The following is a 21,401-nucleotide window of genomic DNA, read 5'->3' on the forward strand; positions in this document are numbered from 1 at the left end:
TCTATACAGGTCACGGAAGACAGATCGGAAAAGGGCAAGGATGGAGAAAAAGGGAAAGCAGGAACCTGCAGGGGGGACACCACGCACCTCTCACCGGAAGGGCGCCGGGCGCTCGGACGCGCGGTGGCCGCACGAGTCCTGCACTGGGTGCTTCACAGACGAAAGCCAAGCCGGCGGGACCGAAAGGAGAAAGAAGCAAACATTCGATCGTAAAACTTGGCGTGCACCTCTGAGTACTCGGAAGCAGACGGAGTAGCCACAGGAAAGGAAGACCAGACCCGCAGATTGAGTAAGTCCGGGCCTCCCGTGTGAAAGCCAGACCCCACCACGGCTGCGTCCGCGTCATTTTCAAGGACGCTCAGAGCCTGCGTGAAGCGGGCCCGACCGGAGGCTGAACCTCCAACCACGGGGCTAGAATCCGAGCGAGGAAGCTGGGGATCCGTCACAGGGAAGGCGACCAAAAAGTCCCCGTAGATTTGGACGCCGAGTGAAGAGCCTTCCGACGGGCCCTCGGGTAGGAAGGAGCCACGTGCAGGGTCCAGAGTAACCCAGACTGAGCACTGACACCGGCGGGAGGAGCCGAGGTCTGGGCCGGCCGGACTGCGCAGCCTTCCAGATGCCTAAGAACGGAAGGGAGGTGGAAACTGGCCACGTTCATCCAAGAAATTAGGAAAAGAAATGAAGTGCAACCAAGTAGAAAGAGGAAACGGGAAAACCCAGAGGAGAGGGTAATGGGATCAAAACGGTAGAATTCACAGACCAGAGCTGACTCCGTAAACTCCCGAGCGGATCGGACCGAGAAGGGAAGCCGCCAGTAATCCTCACCCCCCGTGGAAACGGCGTCGTGACCCATCTCACACGTGGCTCCGTGGGTCACGTACCTCTTACGCCGATGTACAGGGGAACATCCCTGGAAAAATAACATTCCGGAAATGTCCTCAACTTGTCGAGTCTAACAAGACAAGAAAATCTGAACTAGTTGTTATGACAGACAAATTTAAACTCAAACCCGTGTCCCAAGGCCACGCCCACATGCAGGGGACCAAAGGGGTGCCCAGACTCGGCCAGAGACCCCGAACATGTGCCTTGTCCAAACCAGCGAGAGCCCTGAAGGGGCAGGAGGACAGCGGGTGGCTGCGCGCCACGCCACTCGTAAACAGATAAAAACAACACGTGAGCAAAACAGTAACGAGCTCAAGTGCACCCGTGTTTGCAGGGGACCAGCCAAGCTGCCGGGGTCTGTTCCCAGAGCCAGAGATGGCTTCAGCACCGGAAAATGGGTACGTGTACTTCAGCACAGAATAAAGGACGGATATCCCACGACCATCTGAACGTCCGTTGTTAACACGGAAGGTAACTTCCATTCAGGAAAAAATACCCAGCAAGCTGGGAAGAGAAGGGGCCGTCCCGAACCTCGTCCAGGGCACACGGCACACAGCCAGAAGCCCGGGGAATAGGAGGCCTCCGTGACGTCTGAAATAGCATGAGGACATCCTCGCCTCCCATGCCCGAGCCTCGAGCCCACGACGAACCGGCATTAGTATCGCTTGCAGGATTACAGATGTAGAAAATCTGAAATGAGCCGCAGAGAAGCTGGGCTGGCTGAGTGAGGTTCGTTAGCGAGAGGGCTGGGTGTGAAAGCATTACACCTCCGCGCACCAGGAGTAAGTAGTTACCAAATGACATCTGAGCCGAGTGCCGACGACAGCAGCGTTGAAGGTGATCCCATAACCAGGAGTGAACCTAACAAAACCTTCGCGGGACACTTCCCTGTCACTGAGAACAACCAAAGACCTTGAAGACCCAAGCGCGTCTGCTTGTAACTCAGAGGCTTGGAGCCCGTCACATCTGCTCCCCCGTAGACTCAACAACAAACCAACAAAAATCACGGCGTGTCTTGTGTGCTTGCTTGTTGGTAGAAGGGCAGACGGAGGACTTCACATTTTTTTTCAAGATTTATTTATTTGAGAAAGAGAGAGAGAGAGAGAGACAGCAGGGGGATGGGGCAGAGGGAAAGGGAGAATCTTGTGCAGACGCAGCGCTGAGCAGGGTCCCCATGTGGGACTCGATCCCGGGACCCTGAGATCCTGACCTGGGCTGAAGGCAGAGGCTTCCCGAGCTGAGCCATCCAGCTGGCGCCCCTGGATGACTTTAACCTTTTAAATGAAGATGCAGAGGACCAGGAATAGCCCAGAACAGCACGGAGATGGGAGGAGCCGTATTGGGGACGTGGTGAGGTCTACGTGCAAACCAAAGCCGTTTCTTGACCTCTCGGCACTGCTGGAGTTCAGTCTGGATCATTCTCCGGGGTGGGGCACGCTGTCCTGCACCCCGTAGGAGGTGCCACAGGATCCCCGGCCCCCACGCCCACCACCCTCACTGCCACCAAAGCTCACTCCAGTCTTTGCAAAAGGCTCCCGGGGACCGAACCGTCCCCGTGTGAGATCCACTGAACTACGGTAATTAAAATGGGGTGATTTGGGAGCCTGGGTGGCTCAGTCATTAAGCCTCTGCCTTCAGCTCAGGTCATGATCCCAGGATCCTGGGATCGAGTCCCACATCCGGCTTCCTGCTCAGCCAGGAGTCTGCTTCTCCTTCTCCCTCTCCCTCTGCCCTGCTTGTGCTCTCTCTCTGTGTCAAATATATAAATAAAATATTTTTTTAATGGGGTGCTTTAGGAGCAAAGTTATCAGACAAATGCAGCAGAATGGCAAGCTTAAAAAAAAATACTTAACGTTCTTTTAAAAAATCATCTTTACAGAGGTATGATTTTTTATACGGCGGAATTCACCCACTTCACATAAACATGCTGCGGACCCTTGGTTTGTGTAAGACCAGCACTCTGGGGCCAGAGGCAGCGCGGTGGAGCCCGCAGCCGGATCTGACCTGCCCGCTGCCTTTTGACGGCCTGTGAGCTTCGAACGGTCTCTGTTACTTTGAAGGGTCGTGTAATAGCGATAGTAATGTCGTCGCTTTCACTTCTCGGCCTGCGATGCCTAAACTCCTGAACTATCTGATCCCTTAACAAAAAGTTTGCAGAGCCCTACCCAGGGCAATGGAGGAACGACTGTCTTTGTAGACCATGATGCAGGACCGATGGGGTGTCCTTAAAGAAAACAGGTGAAGTGACCCCAGCCCACCCCAGCCCCCGCCTAAACTAGGTTCAGTTTAGTTCTAAGCAGAACTTTTTTTAATGCGTGCCAAGGGCTTCCTGGCTGAGTTTGGAGAGGGTGGGGAGTTCAGACGGGGACACAGCAAGCAGGGGTGCCGCTGGCAGAAGGTCCTAGACACACAAAGCCCCTTCTCCAAGGGAGCAGAGTCCTGGAAAGTCCCAGGAGGCTCTTTGCCAAAAGGAGCTTTGAAGCAAATCCCCAAGGACCAGCGCAGGGACCCCCTAATTTCCCGGTTCCGTGAACCCCTGCACACGGGTTCCTCCGAGTGCAGCCTCCCCGCTCGGGCTTTTGGCGACTGGTGGAGCCGGACAAAACTGACAGCTCCCCAGTGAGATGAACCATAAAAATCTGGCAAGTTTTCTCCTTCCGTTTCCTCTCTTAGCAACGATTCAAAGGCGGCCTTTCTGCGGGTAATACCAGCCGTGCTCAAATCTGGAATAACTTTTTTGTGTGCAGTCTTGCAGGAAAGCTGATAGCAATTCAATTAGAAAATGCAAATTAGGTCACACATTTCCCACCGGAGTGCTGGATCGCCCCCGGGGACTCGGAGCCGTGTTCTGGCCTCACAGAAAACACTGCGGATGAAGCCGTGCGCTCGGCCGCCGGCCGACCAGCTGCGCTCACACGGGCAAGTGGCAGTGGGGCCTGTGGGTGTAGAGACTGCTGTTCCAGGGACGAGTCCCGGCTAGTAACGCGCGCGTCAGTGTGTATGAGAGACACCCTGTGCCCGGTGGCCGCCGCCCCAGGCTCCCCGCACGGTTCGGGCTCTGCAATCCGACGGGCTGAGGGCGTCCCCCGGAGAAGCCCGTGTTGGGCCCTGACCTGCCATCGCTCGGAGCAGGACTGAGCTTATCACGAGGGCTCGGTGGACCTATTCATTAAGGTGCGGTCCCTCGAGCAGGCGTGCGCATGGATGCGGACAATTCTGCGCACAGACGCGCGTGGACACAGCACCGTGAAGGGGAGGGCAGAGAGCAGGGGAGGCGGGCATGTCCGGCGAGCCACCGGAGTTCAGGAGAGGGGCCTGGGGCAGACTGTCCCCCCGCGGCCCGTGGCGGGAACTGACCTGCCCACACCTTGACCTCAGACTTCTGGCCTCCAGGACAGGGATAAGAAATGTCTGCTGGCGACGCTGCCCAGGCTGTGGGGCTTTGGCTCATTGGCCCCACGACATGCTCTGACCAGGCCTGTAGCCTCGCCTGCCTGCTGAGGGAGTCGGATAGAACCCGTGTCGCCCCCCCACAACCCAGGGCTCCAGAGGCCCTCAGGTCCTGGTCATACAGTTGCTTGGGTCCCCAGCACAGTGAGGACAAGTCTGGCCAAGGCCCCTAGCTTCAGGGCTGCAGTCCCTCAGCCTCCCCCCCCGTGTCCCAGTCCCCCTCCCGCTCACAGCCTGTCTCCCGTCCCCATGTCCGTCCGTCCTCCCTGTCACGGCCTGACCCCCATCCCCACGGTCCGTGCCCTCTTCTTCTCACGGCCTTGCCCCCTCCCCAGGGTCCGTGCCCCCTCCTTCTCACAGCCTGGCGGCCGTCCCCACGGTCTGTCCGCGTCCATCCTGAGAGTGGGCAGGACTCGTCACTGCCATCACAAGGACTCCCAGCCTGGCCACCAGACAGTGGACTGGAGAGGGCCTGCTGAGGACAAGCTCCTGCCATCCACCTGTCCCCCTGAAAGCAGAGGCCTGTGGGGGAGGCCAGCCGAGGCAGGGAAGGCCCCGTGTGAGCACAGGAGGCTGGTGTGCCAGCCCGAACCCTGACGCACGGAGGTTTTCACTGAAGGCGGCCACAGGAGCCTTTCCACGTGAGGCGTCGCCTTGGACACAGCGCCCAGAAGGTCATTAGGTGCTGGTGGAGGGTTGGAGACTTCAGAACGCAGCAAGATATTCTTTTATCCTTTTCCAGGACACAGATGGCCGGAGTGCCACTGAGAAGCAGCCCCGCAAAAGAAAGGACAGGGCAGACGCATCACGCTCCTGTCCACTGTCAGGGGCCAGCGGCTGCTTTAATAAAGCGCTAACACCCCGGTGCTCGCGGCTTTCCGTGCCCCCATGCGGGGCCTGACCAGGCACACGGCGGGCGGCCCGACACCTCAGAGACCCCCACAAACTGCTGGGCGAGATCCCTTTCCAGAGGCTGAGGTCAAGGGTCCCCCCGCCAGCGCCTCCCTCCTGGAGCTCAAGACATGAGCCAAACTCAAACCTGCAGCAGCTTTTAACCCTTGGTTGGCATGAAGGGCACGAGGGATTGTTCCAGTCGGTCGAAGGTCATCTTGGCTTCTTTGTTCGTCCCTCGTCTTGGAGAACAGCCCTGGGCCGGGGCGGACGTGTCCACCCGACTCAGCCTCTCCAGGCCGGGTAAGCAGGAGGGTCCCGGCACGAAGGTCAAACTCAGACGCCGTTTCCGGCTGCAGACGGCCCTGAACGCTCGGGGGCTGGGGTCAGCCCTTCCATCGGCAGAGCGGGGGTGAAGGGTTGCCTGCAGAGCCCCAGGAGAAGCCGCCTGACCCTGCCCAGCCTGTCCCAGGGGATGCGCCCCTGGCCTGCGGATGGCGCGGAGCCGAAGGAGAACCCTGGGGGGCTTGCTGGTGACTGACATGGAAGTCACATGCGAGAGAGCATCACTGCCGGGCAAGGAAGGTTCTGGGCCTGTTAGCGGGGAGACGGGCTGCACGGGTCCTGTTTGGTCTCCAGGAGCATGATCGCAAGTGTGGACATGACAGGCAGGGCACCCTCTGAGAAACCTGGGATCCCATGAGTCCGACAGGCCCCAAGTCACTCTCCTGATTCCCCGGGGGAGTGACCACTGAGGGCTGCTACATCCCCACCAGACACCTGGCTCTGTTTCATGATGCGGGGGCACCACTGGGAATTAGGGAGGGGTCCTGAGCCGAGGTCAGAGGCTGCTGCCGTGTCCAGGGATCAGGAAGGTGACCTCTGGACCGAAGCCTAAAATCGGAGAAGGAGCCTGCATTCCAGACAGAGGCCTCGTCCGGCTGCGGCTTCTCCTGTCCTCGGGCGAAATCCTGTCTCAGCCCTTCTGAGTCTGGGCCGGGGGTGCAGGGTGGCCAGTCCTGGGGGACACTTCTCCCGGGGTCCAGTGAGCTGAGACAGCACAGGCATATGTGCACGTGAGCTGTGAGCCCAGCGGATGGGCGTGAGCCGGGGGGGTGCGTTGCTCACCCACCCCCAGGGCCTTTAGCTCATGTCGGGGCTGGCGCATGTGTGCGCATGCACAGACCAGCATGTGGGGGCCTTGTGGAGACCGCCTTCGGGAAGCGGGAGGCACGGGGCGTCCCGGCTGCCCTCCTGTAGGTGTTTGAGTGAAAATCAAACTGGTTTCCAGACCAACACAGGTTTGTGGTTCTGTGCAAGGCCTGGGCTCCACGGGATTTCGTTCGGTATGAAATCCTTCTTATTCTTGAAGATGATTGTGGAAACCACAGTGAGGTGGTCGCGGGCATGTCCTGCCTTGAGAAGAATGCCCAGCAAACTCAAGGATGCTGGCGTGGCCCAGAGCTTGTCCTGGGGGCCCCACGTGCTCCGTGGACAGCAGGAGTGGACCGCGAGGCCGCCTTCCAGAAGGAAACGTGATTGCAGTCTGGTTGAGTTAAAATTCTCAGGCAGACCCTGATCACGCCCTCTTCGAAGCCTTCCAGAGCCATCAACGCCAATGAAACTGACCATTTTTCTCACTAATTGACACCAATGTGAAAGATTCATTCGGTTCCGCTGCTAACAACTCCGGAAAAAAGTAACACAGTTTGGCTTAACTCGCTAATTTAATTTAATTTTTTTTTTTAACTGCAATTGTGTGTTTTTTTTTTTCTGTAAGATGAAGAGTAATTTCATTTAAAAATGTTTCCAACCAAACACAATTTTCTTGGTTCTCGCCAACAAGCTCTCCACCGGGTAGACAGAGAAGCCTGGATTCACTGTGTTGTCGCAACCCGGGGCTGGGGGTTGGGGGGGGGAGTCTGGCTTCCAGTGGGTGGGGGTCGGGGACACCCTACAGACGCACAGGAGGCCACACCCCTGAGAATGGTCTCTTCCCAGATGTCGGCAGGTGCTGAGGCTGTGGTCTGGGGACAGGTGTTCGGCGAGCTAGGGAGGCCCGGGCGGCCGAGCCGCCTGGCTGGCCACATGGACGCACGCAGACGCCTGTCTGGATGTAGTGGGGTCCCCCATCCTGCCCTTCTGTGCGTGGGAGCTGGCCCGCAAGTGTGCTGTCTGCACACACAGCTGCCCTGCGGGGCGCACCCCATCCCTTCTGTGCCCAGGTGCTGCGCCATCCCGCGTCCTCCCGTTAGGGGGGGACAAGGCTAAGGCAGACAAGCGGGGAGCTCTGGGGCCCTCACCAAGAGAACTGTGGTTTTGATGCCGGTAGGAACAGCGTGACGCCTTCCCAACTATATGAGCCTGACGGGTAAAAGTTCCTGAGTGGCCACAACAGAACTCCTTCCCCAGGGCTGCTCACAGCTTCCGGACTCCACTCTGCCCGCTTGGCCCCAGGTGGGAGAGGGTGTTGGGACCATGCTCTCTGTCACCGTGACCAGCCACAGGGCAGAGAGGGGCAAGTGAGCTCAGGCCCCAGCCCCACAGCTGCAGCCGCACGACCTGGGCCGGCCACTGCACCTGCCGGGGTCTCCCCCTGCCCAGGTGTGAGCGAGGACCAGCAACGCCACCCCCCTCCGCCCCTCCAAGCACCCTAGGCTTGAGGGAGCGACGAGGACTTTCCTCCTGAATACAGACGTGAGGGAGTAGCGATGCCGTGCCATTCAGGAAACCTTCCTTTGTACGAGCTCCATGAGAATTTGCAAAACCTCCTCTTCCTAGAAGAGATCGGAAGTCAGAACTACCGTAGTGCAGGGGGCGGGGTGCAGGCGGGCGCACCTGCGTCCGCTCAGCGGCATTGTGGACGCAGGAAAATCCACTCAGCACCTCTCAGATCCAAACTCATGCAAATGTTTGTTTAGAACGGCTCGCGTGTTCTATTTGCTGAAGAACGGAGATGTTTCTCCGTTGTTTTATTTCGTGTTTGTTAAATACCATTTTACTCTGCCCGTCCTCAGCTGCCATGGAAACCAGCCAGAAGGCTGCAGATAACAGCCTAGTTAAACATTCAAATATACAAGCTTGCAGGCAAACAAAATGTACTATTTTTCAAATGTGTATTGAAAGGGAGGTAGCGGGTAGAGGAATGAACTATCAGGACAGACTTTAGGGACACTTTTGTTTTTAGGGATCGGATTATGCTCCACGGAAATCAGTGGCAGGTTTGACATTGGGGGAGGGGCACGTTGTTTCCTTTCCGGCAGCACCCGTAGCCCAAAGAAATAAGAACACAGTGAGAACAGGAAGGGACAGAGGAGGGACACAGGTGACACTCGTGTTCAGGGAATAAGCCCTCACCACCCCTGTCCGATCACGGGCGTTGGGTGGCACGTCACCTCCTGCAGGACCCCTGACCACAGACCCCAGTACAATCCATGATCTCGGAACACCGGGCCTCCCTCCTCAGACTGGCCACTTACCTACCCAAACGTTAGGGCCGTGCAAGGATGGGCAGGTGATATGGCACCAGTGGGTCTGTGGGCACCAGTGGGTCTGCGGGCACACTGTGCGTAGAAGTCACGGGGCCGCTAGAGCCCGCACTGGACCCCGGCCGAGGCCGGCTGCCTTCCCAGCGCCCGCGCAGTGTCGTGAGAGGGAAGGGTTGCTTTCTCTGTGCAAGTGGGAAAAAAGAGGCTTGTGTCCTCCCCAGGGCCCCCAGAGCCCTCCACCCCCGGGGTGCGGCTCTCCCCGTCCCCGGAGGCTGGGGTGCCTGCCCCTCGGCCCCGCAGTGACCACGCGGAGCACGGCCCAGCCGGGGGGCGGGAGAGGGGGTACAACCAGGGAGTTAGAACCCGTCCCTTCCTCGTCGTCTGTGGAGCTGATCACAGCCTCAGGCTCCGCCCCTGAAGAAGCCACGTCTGGGCACCAGGGGTCTGCAGGCCAGTCAGAGAAATAGGCAGCACCGGCCCAGGCGACCCACACTGACGGGGAGGGGCCGGGCAGGCATTGGGACCCCCCCGGGCCCCCAGAACCCCTCGGTTAAGAAGCCTCGCACATGGGCAGAGCGGCACCCACGTGGCATAGCCCACAGGAAACAAACTTGAAATTTTGTCCATAAATTCTTTTACCAAATCAGATGGGTTTGAGCCCATGCCATTTCCCCGAACGTGGAGGGAATTTGGGGGGTGAGGAAGCGTTCGGCGGGTCAGCCCAGGACCCGGGGACAGCGTGGGGTGGCTTGTGTGCGCAGCAGGCTATCTGTCATCTGTGATCCCCATCTTTGGGGTCTTAGAAATGTGCTCTTGGGATCTGGCATGGGGGGATTTTGAAGCCATTTCCACATCAGTTCTGCCTCTGAGGGGAGTGACCGGAGCTTCCTCTCGGAGGAAACGGCTGAAGCTCTGTCCACCCACCGCACTTGGCAGAAGCTGTCCCACGTCTAACGGCCGGGCCACGCAGGCACGCGGTCCCGGTCCCCGCCCCCCTGCTCCCACCGCGGCCTGGCGGGTCACAACCCTCTTGGCTTGGCCCTGTCCACGCGCACCTGTTCTCTAGTGTCCCTGTGCCCCTGCGAGGCATTTCTATCATGTCTACCGCACTGCGGAGGAGGGGCTGGACCCCCCCCCCCGCCGCACCCCTGGGAGCAGGTGCACCAGGCAGACCGCTGGGCCCCACCCTGCACAGCCCGATAGGTTGCGTCAGGAAAGGGTGCGGCGGGGCCTGCCCTCTGCGTCCCTGACACAAGGAAATAGGGGCATATCCACCGCAAGCCACCTCCAACCAAGACGGCGGGGCGGGCGCCCAGGGAAGACACCGGAGCTCCCGCCCCGAAGACAGACCCTGATTACTTATGTCCCTCGTTCCCCTTCCCCTCGATGTCTGCGCGCCAGCCCCGTTACTCAACAGCCGGTGCCCACCCTTGGCCCTTAATAATTCTGTGTCCCCAACAGGCCGACGGTTAGATGATGGGAAATGGGTGTGTGTGATGAGAGCCTTCCCTGACACGGTTTTTCTTTCTTTCTTTCTTTTTTTTTTTTTTTTTTTTTTTTGCTTTAAAAAAAAAAGAAAGAAAGAAAGAAAGAGAAGGCAGTAATTTAAATCCCGCCTAGGGTCAGTTTTGCATTATTCATCTTTCGCTGGTGGACGGATGACGGAGGGAAATGACCCAGCGTCTCGCTCGCCGCGCGGAGTCCCTGAAGACCTCACCTGGGAGTCGGGCTCCATTACACTCATAATCAGACACAGAGACCCCCCCCTCCGGCACAGGGAGAGCAGGACCGGGCGGCCCAGAGCTGCCGGGAGTAGGAAATAATGCGCCGAGCGAGGGGCCGGCGGGGCGACGCCAGCCCGCGGACTGTGCCAGCTGGCGGCTGCTGGGGTGCAGCGTGGACGGGCCGGGCGGTCCGGACGGCTGTGCTCGGCAAGCAGCTTGCACATGGACGGATCGGGGCCCTGACCTCGGTGAGACGGAAGGCTGTCGTCACCGAGGTTTTGTCCTGTTCTCGGGTCCCTTACCTCCCACCTCTTTTCCTAGAAGAACAGCCGTGTGCTGAGTGCGAGGCCTTCCCCACACTGTCCAGAGACCCTGCCAGGGACAGGCAAGACGTCTCGGAGGACCTTAAGGCCACCCGTCCCGCGTCCCTCAGGCTCCCAGGTGTCATAGTTGGTCCGCAAAGGGCTCAGCTGGACATGCGCAAGCACGGGATGCGGCTCTGCCGATGCCGAGCTGGCATCCAGACTCCCGCCAGCGGCAGGGTCATCCTTCCCTTAGTACAGCAAAGCAGGAGCTCGGGGCCAATGCCTCAGCCCACTACCCCACACCCCAGCTGTCCAGGCGGCCCCAAGGCACAGAGCTCGTCCAGGCCCAGGAGTGGGGCTCCGTGTGAGAGTCCGACCTCTGTACCCTCGGCACCCCAGAGAGGCCGGGCTCCACACACTTCATCTGCCCCTTTGGGGAGACGACCCGTCCGTGCGCTGGGCAGGGCGGGCTTCTGGGACACCCGGCCACCCAGAGTGTGTCCGAGGAGGGACCGGCTCACGTGCAGCCCCGCGCCCTGGCTGGGCTGATGTGCAGAGGGGAGGCAGGTGGGGAGGGAGGCAGGTGGGGAGGGAGGCAGGTGGGGAAGGGGGCGGGGCTGCCCCGTGTGGCTCGGGAGACAAGAAGCCCGAGGGCGTGAGGGGGCCCGTGGGCCCCCCCCACCCACCGTACCCTGATCCGGGGCAGAGACCCCTTCCCTCCTACAGCCCGAGGTTGGGCCCTTCCCTTCTTGGGGGGCCCCCGTGGCTGGGGGATGCCAAGTTTGAGTGCCGGGGTGGACTGTCACTCTGCCCGTGGCCGGAGAGGACACGAAACCCTGCCGAAAGCTTCCAGAGAGGGGCCGAGTCTCCCCCCTGGGCTGGGTCAGGACACCCACCTGTGCTCGCTCCTGCCTTCCCTGGGCTGTCCCACGCCTCCCGCACCCCTGGCTCAGCCCCTCCCCCACTAGCCAGGCAGTTTGGACAAATTCCTTCTCCTCCTTCTGCCTCAGTTTCCTTCCGTGGGCTGTCAGGTTATAGGGTACCCCGAAGCCCGCCTGCCCTCAGGCCTGCCCCTCTGAACTCTCGGGGCCCATGCCAAGCCAGGCCACCGCCCCAGCCGGCCAGGCTGAAGCCTCCCGTACCCTCTCCTCCCTGCGCCCGTGGGAGTCCAGGCCAGCCTGCAAATCCCATCCGCCGGGACTCTCCTCGGGCTCCTTGTCCCCACCGTGAGCCTGACAAGGGGGCTGACACCCCCAGCCACCTGCCCAGTGCCCTGGACATCACCTCGTCACCCACACTCTCCCCGGTGAGAGCCTCCTCGGTTCACAAGAACCAAAGCGTGGGGGCGGGGGGCGGCAAGACAAACGGCAATGGGGCCGGGGGAGGGCAGCCTGCGGGAGAGCGGGAGAGCGGCTCTCAAACCCGGGGAGGTCGCCCTCCGTCCCTCCCACTTTTCTCTAGGCCCCAGACAGCCCTTTAAGTCAACAATAGTGTCATTGGTATGTGGCACCTGTGGTATCCGGCCTCTGGTCTGCCCCTTGGCCATTCCCTCCCGGCCTCATTCCCCCAACAACAAACTCCTACTCACCCCTCAGTACCCTGCCCAGGTATAATATCCCCCACGAAGCCTGTCTGCCCTCCCCAGATGGAGTGGATTCCACGCAGCTGGTGCCAGTTTGAACCCTGCTCGTCCTGGCTCTGTGCTGATCACTGCCCCATGGAGAGAGCGGCCGTCCTAAGGCCTAGATCGGAGAGAACCTGGTCCCGCGGCTCCCCATGACCTGTGGCAGCCATCACTGTCATCGGGTCTCCCAGCCCCCCACTCCACGCGAGTTCCAGAGGGTGGCAGCTGAGGGTCACTTGTTTTTTGGCGCTTGGGAACGTGTGAAACCCACGTTGAAGTCTGTCCACAGCGTTTGCTCCATGCCAGGTGGGTGGGGCGTGAGGTCCTGCACCCTCCTAGACGGGTCAGTGCCCTGCCAATCCCCAGGGCAGGGTGGGAGGTGTCCCGCCTGGACAGGGACAGGAAGACATAGAGCTCAGCGGCCTCTGGGCCTGAGCTGACCTGTTCTGGGAATTGAGGGCACAGGTAGACTCTGGAAGCTTTTCTGTGTGCACAGGGATGCCCGGGGAGACCGCTGGGGAGGCTTCCAGAAGGGGGACGTGAGATCTGAGTCCACGCAGGCGAGAAGGGCACCAGGAGGAAGAGTGGATGCGGGGGCGGATTCCTGCGGGGGTTAGGAACAGGGGCACAGCCAAGGGTGCAGCCTGGCCTCTGTGTGGACAGCATGGCCAGGCCTTTGGCCCCAAACGTAAGAGAGCAGAGCTCAGATCTGGCCGTGCTGAGGCCGGGGGCTCTGGAGCATTCTCAGAAGGGGTCTGCAAGCCGCCTTCAGCTCCAGGATCTTAACCCTTAACCACATCTTCTTGGGAACCCAGTAAGAGGGCAGCACGACCAGGTGATGTCCTCGGGGCTCTCTGTCCTGTCCTTCTGCAGCGGCGAGCCTGGTGGGATCCAGAGGCCAGTTCAGCGGCCAGGCCCCTCCCTGCAACTCCCCGGTCACGAGACCTCTGGCTTGGCTGAGCTGTCCGTGATGACCCGGTGATGGGGTGTGGCCGGTCATGATGCCAGGCTTTACGCACATTATGACATGTTACAAACATGCGCACGGATGTGCAAACACGGTGTATACACAGGCGAGCGTACACATGTGCACACGTGTCCTTATGTACATACACGTGGGTGTGCACATGCACACATTAGTGCATGTATGCGTGTACGTCTGTGTGTGCACGCACACGCCTGTGTGCCCCTGTGTGTACACACTCGTGCACATAATTGTTAGTTATGGGGCACGTTCGTTCCCTTCTCCCGCACTTAGCCAGCATTCACTCAGCAATACGGAATTCGGGAAGGTCCTGGGAGCGCAGCAGGCATCGTCCATTCGGAGGGAGGAGTATTTGTAAGTACTAGAGGCGCCATTTAGGATCAACATAATCGTGCACCAGCGCTAGGGGCCACGTCCTGAGTGGGCTGGCACTGCTGCGTGTCCAGAGCGACCTGCGGGTCCCCCTGGGGTTACCGATAACCCGCGTGGACATCTCTCCCCGGAGAAGCGGGTGTCTCTTCCAGGCCGAGGCTGCACGGGTCTGGCATTAATTTTCACCAGATTTTGTTATTACATGTGTCTCACAGCTTTAAAATAGTGGCAAATATGTGCAATTTATTTAAACAACACTAGGGAAATTAACGCCATGCGAGCTCATCCTCAGCAAATGAAGATAAAGCAGCTCCAAGCCAAAGCAGCATTATGAAAACGTGTGCAGTCCTGAGCCCGAAGCGCAGGAAGCCCAGCTGAGCATCTGCCAGTGCTCCAGCATTTCCCAGGGGCAGGGGAAACCCGTCACTGGGAGAGGCACGGGGGGAGCCATGACAGCACCCGTCCCCGCGGCTGTGCTCGTGCTGGGGCTCCCTGTCTACCCACGCAAGTCTCCCCAGTCCAGCTGGCTGCCCTCAGGCAGACCCCAACCCAGTCCCTTCTCCTGGGGCAGATACCTGGGGGCCAGCGAGCTGGTTGCCTGTGGGTGGGGAGCCCCCAGACAGGAAAGCGGAACACACCTGTCACCTGGAGGCTCGGGGGCACAGGCGACCGGAGTTCTCATGTCTTCTGTGGGAATAGTGATTTGTGCGCAGCCCACCACACGCCTCATTTGAGAACACGTGAAGGAGATGTGACCTCACAGGCAAAGAGACCCAGCCATGGTGGCACTCAGCGAGGTGCTCTGGCCTCGAGGTCTGACTTCTGGCATTCAAACCCTGTCTCTGCCTACTGAGCTGTGTGACCTGCAGTTACTCAGCCTCTCTGAGCTCCCCCTGGCTCCCTAGTAAAGTGGGATAGAGGGCACTTCCTACTGAGTCAGGGAGAGGGGGTCTAGGTGGAAACCACGTGGGTTGCTCAGTGCCCAAGGCATCAGCAGCTCCCAGAGGCAGGGAAGGCGGTTGTCTATGTCCTGGCTGTGTGGGGACAGTGTGGAGCCAGGACTGTCCTAAATGCTGTTCAGGGAAGCTCCTCCAGCAAGATAGAGATGTGACCCTATTTCTGTGTCATCGTGAGAGCCCGCAGATGAGTCACAGCACCTGTTAGCTTGACTTGAACAGAAGCTGGTATCACGTCACACTGGGGAGACATCAAGGCTGTGGGGATTTGCCGCGGGGATGCACACAGCTTGTGTGGCTCCCCTCTGATGGGGGGGGGGCTGTGAAAGGCTTTCAGATTTCAAACGCTTGACTGCAGGAGCTCAAGGCCCTGAGACAGCTGGGACCCTGGTGGGGAAAGTCCAGTGGGGCGCTCCGTCCAGTGCGGCTTGTCCAGCTGCACTTTCCCCTTGATTCGGCATTTGGAGCGGATACGAGATTTCATTTGCTCATCGGCTAGGCCGTTTTGTCCGTGTGTATTTAACTTACTCCTACGCCGCTCTTCTGCAAAAAGGAGTGGGCAAGGTTCTCTGTCCACAAAGGAGACCGGTAAGACCGCCCAAAACCACCTTCCTGGACGGACCGGAGCTCAGGCAGAGAGCGGGACCCGCCACAGTTGGAGCCAGGTACCCCGTAGCCAAGTGCCGTGGGCTGTCCCCGTTCAGGTCTCTCTTCGCCATGTGAGTTCTGACGTGCAGCGTGTCCGTGGGGGCCTGCGCGGGCGCCGTGCCTCTCTGTGGGGGCCTTGTGGGCGCCGCGCGTGTCCGCTGGCTCCTCTAATTGTAGAAAGTCGTATGCATTGTAACATTCAGAGGTACAGAAAGGTGAAAGGAATGAAGTAAAATAAAATAGCGTAAAGCTCCCTGGTCGTCCGAGAAAACCGCAGTTGGCGTATTGATGAATTTCCTTCCCGTCTTTTCTCTGTCCTTTAAAAAAAAAAAAAGGAAAGAAACAAAATGGGGACTTGGTGACATGTACGTTTCCGTGTCACTCTCCACTCACCGTTATCTTACGGGTGTTTCTCCACGTCCTCGTCTTCAAAGAGGAGCTTTCGGTGACTGTGTAGATTCCCCAAGATAGGAACACAGCGCAATGCATTTAACTAGTATCTCCTGCTGTCAGATCTCCAGAGGTTTTTTCCTGATATTTTTATTATTTTATATATACATAATATTATTACAAAAACATCGGCAATGAACATTTTTATAGGGAGATTTTCATTTACAAAGAGTTTCTTTGGGACAGTTGTGGAGTTACCGGGTCAAAAACCAGGACCTTCCTTTTTTTTTTTTCATTGATGTACGGTTGACGTCGAGGACAATTTTCAGGCTCTGGCTGGTGGCCGGTGCACAGCTGGCGGAGGGCGGTGGCCAGCACCCAGCAGTGGTGAGCCCCATCAGCCTCCAGTCCCAGCGGCTGCCCCGCAGGCAGGGGCTCTCATCAGCGTAATTGCCTTAGCAACCCTGTGAATCTAGTGCTCTTACTACCAGCCCTGTTTTATAAAAGAAGCAGCGGGAGTTCAGAGAGATGAAGCTCTGTGCCCAGAGTCAGCGAACCTTCAGACGCACATAAACACTTGCTGAACGCCAGGGGCCACCCCCTCCACCATCCCTCCTCCCGACAACATGACGCACTCCACAGGCCTGAGGATCCGTTCCGTTAGTCTTGTCAGTTTGATGGGTGACAAGGATTTATTACTTCAATTTGCATTATTTGATTACAAGAAGATGTGTATGTTTTTAATAAGTTTACTGATTTTTATTTTGCTGTTAATTTCTTTTCAGGCCCTTTCCCTGTTGTCAAAAACACTTAATTTTTTTATTGATTTGCAAGAACTCTTTACATAGCGGGACTGTCAACTCTTTGACAGAGTTTAAAGATCTGCAAATCACATTAACTGCAAATCACATTTGCTAAATTCATCAACTGCTTTTAGGGCATGTTTTCATAAACCAGCATTTTAAACCAAATGCTTTTTCCTTTGTGACTTTTTTCCCCTGTTCTTCCGGGATTTAAAAGCTCTGGTTTTTTGGGGTTTTTTTTAAAGATTTTATTTATTTATTTGACAGAGATCACAAGTAGGCGGGGGGTGGGGGTGGGAAGCAAGCTCCCCGCTGAGCAGAGAGCCTGATGTGGGGCTGGATGCCAGGCCCCTGAGATCAGGACCCGTGCTGAAGGCAGAGGCTTAACCCACTGAGCCACCCAGGCGCCCCTAAAAGCTCTGCTTTACCCTACGACGTATTCTTCTGTTTTTACGGTTCCTTTCCCCCACCACGTAACTCTGCAGTCCGTTTTGTGACACAGGTGTCCAGCTCGATATTTCCCCTCACCCGTAGTCGCTTCCCCGAGCGTCATGCAGTCTCTCTCTGCTGAGGAGAACAAACAGATTCTCCGAACAGATGCCTGTTCCTCGGCGTGACACTTACCCAGACTTCTCTGGCTCCTCTCTCCCCTCTCCCGGCTACGGCTGCAGAAAGGAAAGCAGAGCGCGGCCCCGGACGCCTCGCAGCCCCCGAACGCCGTGCTGCTGCCGTGGCCCCAGCACCGGAACGCCAACGGGCTGCGGAGACAGAAACGCGACTGGGTCATCCCCCCCATCAACGTGCCGGAAAACTCCCGCGGGCCCTTCCCACAGCAGCTTGTGCGGGTAAGTGGAGAGCCCTCCCGCCGGCTGGCGAGGCTCTCGGCTCAGCGCGCCCTCTCCTCCGGGGGCTGGCAGGGCGGTCGTCGGGCTGGTGGGGGCAGGGCCGGGCTTGCCGGGTCGGAGCGAGCGAGGGACGGTCTGCATTTGGCGGCGTCCAAACCTGCTCAGTAACGAGAGGACACAAGCCAGAGAAAGACCCGAAGGGCAGTCGTACCCTCCGGGGAAGCTGGTCCTGCTGGACGTGGGTCATCTCGCCCGTGCTGATGGGAGGGGGCAGGGGGGCCACGTGGGGCCTGGCCTTTGACCCCTGACACCTTTCCTTGCTCACTGTTTTCCAACTGTGACTGAGACTCTGGAGGGCGGAAAGACGGTGTGTCTGGGAGGGTGATACCGGCAAGAAGCTGGAGGTCTTGGGACTGAGGCTGTGGCCCCAGATCCGGCATTCTGGCCGCCTGCGGGGGGGCTCCTTCAGTGCACCTGCTCCCAGCCCCCACCACAAGGGGCTTTCCCCGGGAGAAGGGCAGGATTCGCTTTACAGATTTGTATTTCAGTATTCTGGGCCATCAAGTAACGCTCCCTTCCTCCCCTTGAAGAAAATTGCGATCTGGGCAATCATCTGACGACAGGATGGTGAGGACCCATTAAGCAGTGGCCCATGCACTGTGCACCGCCTCGCCCCCCTCGTGGAAATGAGGGTCGGGGGGTTTCCTCAAGGGCTTGCTTTCCTTCCTCTGACCGATTAGCCTGTTTTGTTTCCCGCTCCACTCCACACGGAAAGCTGGGGTGTGAGTTTAAAATGCAGAGATGGGGAAGGGGCGCCGGGGGGTGCTCTATGGGTTAGGCCTCTGTCTTCCGTCTGCTCTTGATCCCAGGGCCCCGGGGCCAAGTCCCACGTCCGTCCCTGCTCAGCGGGGAGCCTGCTTCTCCCTCTCCCTCTGCCTCCTGCTCCCCTGTGGATTCTCTCTCTCGCTCGCTCAAATAAATAAATAAAACCTTTAAAAATAATAATAATAATACAATGAAATAAAACGCAGAGACAGAGCGGAACGAAGCAGGGGGCCCGCGTCAGACGCCCCGCCACACACACCACACCCACAGCGACCGGCCCCAGACCTGCGCCGTGCATGGGACGGGCTTGGATATGGGGATTGGCACCAGGAAGCCTGTGTTCCTCTTCCTCCCCAGACCCAAGCCCTGAAACCTTCGGGATTTCCGGAAGAGTTGAGAGCCCTGGTGCGGTCTTTTGTTATTTTAATGGCATGACTTTTGGCGAGTCCCGGAGGAAGGGGGCTGGGGGCCGGTGGGCTGGGGGCCAGTTGCCTGGGGAACCAGCCCAGGGATTAGAGGCGCCCACGTTCACCCCCACCGAGGGGATGGAGGTTAAGTCCGTCGCCAGAGGCCGATGGCCAATGATTTAACCAGTCCTGTCTGAGTGAGGGAGCGTCCATAAAACACCAAGGGCCGAGGTTTGGGAGCTTTAGGTCCTCCGACCTGGGGAGGTGTGGGGAGGCTGCCACCCCACGGGGAGGGGGCTTGGAAGCTCTGCATCTCTTCTCCCTCCTCGTCCTGTGCGTCTTTCCTATCTGGCTGTCGGGGGCTCTGCTCTTGACAAAAACGGATCATCTACGGAGCAAACATGGGCTGCTCCAGCCGGCAGCTAAGCTCTGCAGGAGGGGTCGTGGGACCCTCCCATTTACAGCCCATCGGCCAGGAGCACGGGACACCCTGGCCTTTTCATGGGCATCTGAGTGGGAGCTGCCTTGTGGGACGGAGCACTTGCCCAGGGGCACACGCACGCTCCCGCAGCTGGTGTCCGAGTCCAGTTCAAGGCAGGCACCGGCAGGTACCACAGAATTGTTTGCTGGGGAAACCCCCACCTCAGGTGGCTGAAGCCTCTGAGAGTCTGATCTCTGACTTTGAACTGCAGTCCCCCCGACCCCAGATGGGGAGCTTCTCAGAGCACCGCCCGCCCTAACTGCCCTGGCCGGAGGTCCCCTGTGAGGAGATGAGGCACAGACTTGAGGAAAGCACTCAAGGCATGAGCCCCAACCTAAGTAGATTCCCAGGGTCCGGGGTCCGTCCGCCAACCCCAAGCCACCGACAGAAATGGGGGCTCCGTGGCCCCCTGTGCACTCACCACCCTCAGGGTCCTGGTCACATCTGACCAGCACTTGTCATTTACCTAACGCTTCCCATTAGTGAGTCATTCTTAAAATAATACGTTTATTTTAAGAGGTGACCTTACATCAGCTCACAGTTGGAAAGCTGGTGCTGTTGGTGATGGACCGTCAGACAGCATAAGGCGAGGAAAACAGAGCTGACGTCTGGCTGTGCACTGTCCTGTCGGAGCCCGAGGGCTGCCGGGGAAGTGTTTACAAGAGGAGCCGGGAGCAAGTACCAGAGTGTTCTCAAGATGCGCGGGGACCAGAAGCTTCCTTCTGAATGTCATCAGGATCAAAAGCACATTGGAAAGAGAGCAAGTGTTTCATTGTGTGAGTCAGTTTTATTCAAAGGCGTGTGCTTGTGCTAGTCAGAAATCAGCTTCCTAGAAAACTGTTGCTGTAGCTCGGAGGGTGGGGGTCTGCAGACTCCGGAAAGGGCCAGATCCACAATAGTTTAGGCTCTGCTGACAACCTGCCTCAGTTGCAAATACTCAGCTCTTTGTAGTGCGAAGCTGCCCCCAGACAATACATACGCTGTTGCTGTGTCCGCGTTCCAATAAAGCTTTATTGACAAGAACAGGCAGTGGGCCAGGTGTGGCCCAAGGGACCTAGTTTGACAAGTGCAGATCCAGCTCATTTCCCAACCTCTGGGAAGGTGTGCCCCTGCCAGCCTCACCGGCAGGAACGTTACAGTGAGGCTGTGAGCTTGAATGCCGAGGGCTCTCTTCGGCTCACAGCCCGCAGGTACACACGTGACCTTGGGCCGGCTTCCCGGCACTCCTGGAGTATTCTGCTGCTGGATTTCCGGATTTCTCGGGTCAGTGATCCCAGTAGAGACGCACAAAACTTCCCTCTCTTGCGCGCATCTGCACACGGGCTTGTAAGTGGCAGCAGGAGGGACAGCGGGTGCAGTCAGAGCCTCCGGCCTCGGGGACTGAGTCTGCCTCCTGCTGGATGATGGCGAAAAGGACGCTTCTGTACTCTCCGCCCCAGGGGCTGCAGTGGTCTCGGGCTGACTGGTCGGAGCTGGCGGCAAGGCCAACACGAGAGCGAAGTCCCCCCCCGGCCAGCCGGGGCCTTGGCCCCCACAGGGCCCCACGGACATGTTGAGGAACACGTCACACAGACATCTGCGTGCTCTGATGGGGGCCGACCTGCATGTCCTTCCGAACAGCTACAACGCCGGGTAACTTGCCCCCTCCCCCGTTAGCACCAGCCTCGCCGAACCTGGCTTGGGAGAGCGGCAGCTGGCGGCGCTCTGGAGCGCCTGCAGACACGGGGTCCCGAAGACGCACCGCCACCCCCAGCCCCGCCGCTGGCCTGACTGACCGGGAACTCAGGGAATGGGCACGCGGCCGCAGGTGTCAGGAGAGGAAAGCCTGGAAGCAGCAGCTCAGCCCTGCCCGGGGGCAGCCTCTCCGCCTTCCTGGTCTGCCCCGTGGCTGTGTTGGGAGCACGTGTGTCCTCTGTTCCTCAGACCCCCTGCCGTGACCAGCAGCCCCCGTGGGGACGGCGCCTCCACGCCCGGCTCGCCGGCTCCCAGACGGGCTGTGAGCAGAGGGGCAGCGTGTGGGTTAGTGTTAGCTGACTGCCGGAAAGGGCATTCCCGAAATTTCAGAACTGAATGCAATGGAGGTTATTTCTTGCTCCTGTGAAGGCCATTTGTGGGAGGGAAGGCTCCCTACACGGCCGTGCGGGGCCCCGGAATGAGGACTGCAGGAGGGACGGGGCTCGGACACGGCCATCCTGACGGCCAGGGACGCCAAGAAACGCAGTTCAGCTGTGCCTGGAGGGAAGGGCCTGTGTGAGAAGAGGGGCTGGTCTGTGCCCCAGCAGGTTTGAGAAAAAGGCACATCCTTTCCCCCCCGCCGAGGGCCCA

At 58.9% G+C, this 21,401-nt stretch overlaps 1 protein-coding gene across 1 annotated transcript in view; it reads left to right on the forward strand.

Moving 5' to 3' along the window:
* CDH4 (cadherin 4) overlaps positions 1-21,401 on the forward strand; it is a 508,726-nt gene that overhangs the window by 366,893 nt on the left and 120,432 nt on the right. Inside the window, exon 4 of the mRNA XM_045070576.1 lies at positions 17,190-17,363. Within this exon, the coding sequence (XP_044926511.1) occupies positions 17,190-17,363 (174 nt within the window). The remainder of the gene's footprint in view (positions 1-17,189; positions 17,364-21,401) is intronic.

This window comes from Mustela putorius, unplaced genomic scaffold (genome assembly GCF_011764305.1).
Source record: "Mustela putorius furo isolate JIRA1106 unplaced genomic scaffold, ASM1176430v1.1 tig00003972_pilon_pilon_pilon, whole genome shotgun sequence".
NCBI lineage: Eukaryota > Metazoa > Chordata > Mammalia > Carnivora > Mustelidae > Mustela > Mustela putorius.